This window comes from Dryas octopetala, chromosome 9 (assembly GCF_963921425.1).
Source record: "Dryas octopetala chromosome 9, drDryOcto1.1, whole genome shotgun sequence".
NCBI lineage: Eukaryota > Viridiplantae > Streptophyta > Magnoliopsida > Rosales > Rosaceae > Dryas > Dryas octopetala.
Genome location: NC_141374.1, coordinates 5,503,734 through 5,507,202, shown reverse-complemented (window position 1 = coordinate 5,507,202; position 3,469 = coordinate 5,503,734). Strand labels below are relative to the sequence as shown.

The following is a 3,469-nucleotide window of genomic DNA, read 5'->3' as shown; positions in this document are numbered from 1 at the left end:
TTCTAAGTAACACAAATTGACCACTTAGCTTTGTACATGAATGATCAAGGCATCACCAACCAATTATACAGACTAGAAAATGTAAAAGCTAGCTTTGTAGAATGATGCCCCGAGTATTACAGAACACTTGAACAGTTTTCAATGCCCTTGACTAAAGAACTGGGTTGAGTAGAGTTTTGTGCCTCACTCAAGCCCTCTAATGTGTAGACCTCCTTCCCAAACTCCTTCCAGAAGATGAAATAAACTTCTGGGATATGTGCGACTTTCCAATATTCGTTGCCTTGTTCATGTGGAAGTAGTGTCTTGATAAACTTTTCTGGCATATCAAGAAATTGAAGTACCTTCAATTTGATCAGATGTTCAATGCCTGATGGGACCTTCTCCAATGATTTACAGCGCTGGATACTTAGCTTTTCAATGCAAGGCATTGTTCCCATCTCCAGCTGTATGTGTCTAAGTTTGTCAGATTTACCGAGAGCTAAATGCTTGAGCTTTCTGAAACCTCCAGGTCCAAAACATAATGTGTCTCCTTCAAACACCTGAGATAACTCAAGATGTACTAGATTGGGCAAACACTGAAGGAATACAAGTGGATCATCCTTCAACCTACTCCATTTCAAATATAACTTGACGAGGCTATGAAGAGAAGGTATCCAGTGAGGTAATGTCTCCAACCGTCCTCGCAAATACAGCCGCTGAAGCAGTAGAGGAGGAGAAGAAACATACTGCAAATCAATGATCTCGTCCTCTTCAACTGAAGTTATAGACAATGCACAAATTTTGGTCAGCTTTTCAATGGATGATGAAAGAACCTTTCCATCTTCTTTCCTCATCTTCACAATGCCCAGCCTTCTCAACTGAACTAGTTTTCCCAGCTCTCTTAATATGGCACCACCATCTTGGTTCACCTCTATGAAACAGAGCTTTTGAAGGGATGTCAAAGCCCCTATTTTTGCAGGGGTCTTAAAACCATATTTTGCGTGAAAATCTTCATAAGGAACAAATTCATAACGATATACTAGGAGATGGCGCAGATGTTGGAGTTTCAAGATTTCAACTGGGAGTTCAGTGACCCGAGAATGTTTCAGATCCAAAGTCTCCAGGTTTTGAAGCTTCCCTATAAGGCTTGGAATGGTTTTTACCCTGGTCCTTCTCAAGCTCAGATACTTTAAAAAGTAAAGGTTGGCAAGTTCAACTGGAAAAACTTTTAAAGGTGTGCTGTGCAAATCTAAAACATTAAGCAGCGTAAAGCCTGCAAGGAAGAATTTTTGTAGCGATGGCTTCTCAGCAGCTTTGAACATAAACAGAGAACGAAGGTGAGGAGCACACCTGATTTGTTGTACATATTGCAGTGTGTTATGTATTGAAAGGCGCCGGACTTTATCTGGCCATGGTATGTCCTGCTCTTTAGCTATTGTGGCAAAGTTCTGATCTCTTGTCTTTGAAGTGATAATTTCGCGCAAAAGATCATGGATACGAAACTTCTTGACCCTTCCATCAGGTGTTGTCAGTGCTGCTTGAATCATGCTTCTATTCAATAGTTCATTGAGGTAGTCCTCTGCAACATCTTCCAGTGTTTTGCCTTCTTTTGCTTCGATAAAGCCCTCTGCTATCCATAATCGAACAAGTCTCATATGCTTAATTAGATGATTCTCAGGAAAGATGCTCAGGTACAAGAAGCAAGATTTTAGATAGTATGGCAAATCATTGAAACTGAGTGAAAGTACTAGTTTCAAGTCCTTGAGTTTGTCATTGCCCTCAATTTCCGCCCCAAGACTATGACCAACCATATCCCACTCATCAATCCGGCGCTTGTCTTTGGTAGCCAAAACACCACTGATTGCCACAATTGCAAGGGGAAGCCCCTCGCACCTTCTTAAAATATAATTACAGATTTCCTCTAAATGAGGAGGGCATGAGTTCCCCTGGAATGTCTTCTTGCATAGAAGCTCCCAAGACTCTCTTGGGCCCAGAGGCTCCAAATTATAGATTTTGCCTCCAGATTCTAAGCTGGTTGTAGCGGCTACATCTGCATTTCGAGTAGTGAGCAGGAGTCGGCTGCCACAAGTATTGTTAGGCAACGCATATTTGACAGCATCCCATCCGTACAAGTGCCATACATCATCTAAAACAATGAGATACCTCCTTTTCTGCAGGAAGTCCTTGATTATTGTTTTCAGCTGGTTGGTACTCATGTCATTGATTCCTTGTGGAACTGGCCTTCGGATTGCTTCGTGGAGTTGTTGAACCATGCCTTTAAGGAGTTCCCCTAGTTTGAAAGACTGAGTAACTGTGATCCAAGCACGTACTTTGAAATGTTTCTTGACTTGTGCAGCACTGTAGACTTGCTTCGCCAAGGTAGACTTCCCCAACCCTCCCATTCCTGCCAAGGAAACTACTTCACGTCCAGAACCACCCTTGACCAGCCACCCAACCAAGTGCTTTACAGGCTCCTCAATGCCCACTACTTCACTTTTATCAAGAAGTAGAGCATCCCCTCGATGGTTGTCCCACGTGTTAGCTCCAGAACCTTGTTCAGCCATATTGAATTTATAGCAGAGTCTCTTATGCACCTCCGAGATTTTTCTGATTCTGGAGTTGATGCCTTGTAATTCAGAAGCAATTCGGTATCGAGCTTTTGTGTTCTTAATGCAGCAAGAAAGTCTACGGATTGAACCATATAACCCCTCGCCATGATCATGTGCCTGGAGCAGTGTAAATTCATCAACAACATCTTCACTGTCGTGAGCAACATCTCTTAGTTGCTTAACCCATACTTTGAGTTCCTCATCACTCTCTTCAAATGCATCAGCAACCCTCAGGAAAGCCGTCATGCGCTCCAGCTCTCCTCTCAGATACACAATTTCTTCCCTAACCCCACTCAAAACTTGCAATTCATTTTCAAAAAGGAGTGCAAGCTTGTCCAGTAAAAACTTTACTGCACTCTCTGCCATTAATGCTCTCTTCACTCACTCTTTGATTACCCTTTCTTCCTCAACTGATTTTCCTAGATCAAAATCTGGGGTTATAAATAATTGAAAGGCAACTTAGAATATTCAAAAAAATATGTACATGCCTTTCTGTGTAAGTAATCAAGTTGAAGAAGCAACAACGACTGGTTTCAATTCCTTCTGCGAAGTAATCAGATTGTACTAATTTCCAAGTCAAACTGTGCCTTGCAGTTCAACGAAATATGAGGAATTTACCTAAAAAATGACTTATGTTTCAAAAGTTTTAAATTGCAGGAACACATGCAATCTGTCTTTATATCTGAGCGTGTAAAATTTTAAATTTCAGCTACACCAATTCCATTGAAAGTTGTCACATTACTCTCTCTCTCTCTCTCTCTCTCTCTCTCTCTCTCTCTCTCTCTCTCTTACCAAAGCTACCTTCAAATGAGTGTGACAGGTTTAACTGCTGCTGCTAAAGCAACTGCTGGACAATTTCATATAAAGCAGATGGAAACAAC

General features: G+C 41.5%; 1 protein-coding gene across 1 annotated transcript; it reads right to left on the bottom strand.

Moving 5' to 3' along the window:
• Positions 1-2,973, bottom strand: LOC147273387 (disease resistance protein RPM1-like). Its single transcript, XM_086257391.1, has one exon. The coding sequence runs from the start codon at positions 2,952-2,954 to the stop codon at positions 117-119; it is 2,838 nt and encodes a 945-aa protein (XP_086113517.1). The 5' UTR covers positions 2,955-2,973; the 3' UTR covers positions 1-116.
• Positions 2,974-3,469: the final 496 nt, after the last annotated feature.

What these genes read in the sequence shown, in the direction of transcription:
- LOC147273387 (XM_086257391.1), bottom strand. Translation starts at nt 2,954, where the DNA reads ATGGCAGAGAGTGCAGTAAAGTTTTTACTGGACAAGCTTGCACTCCTT.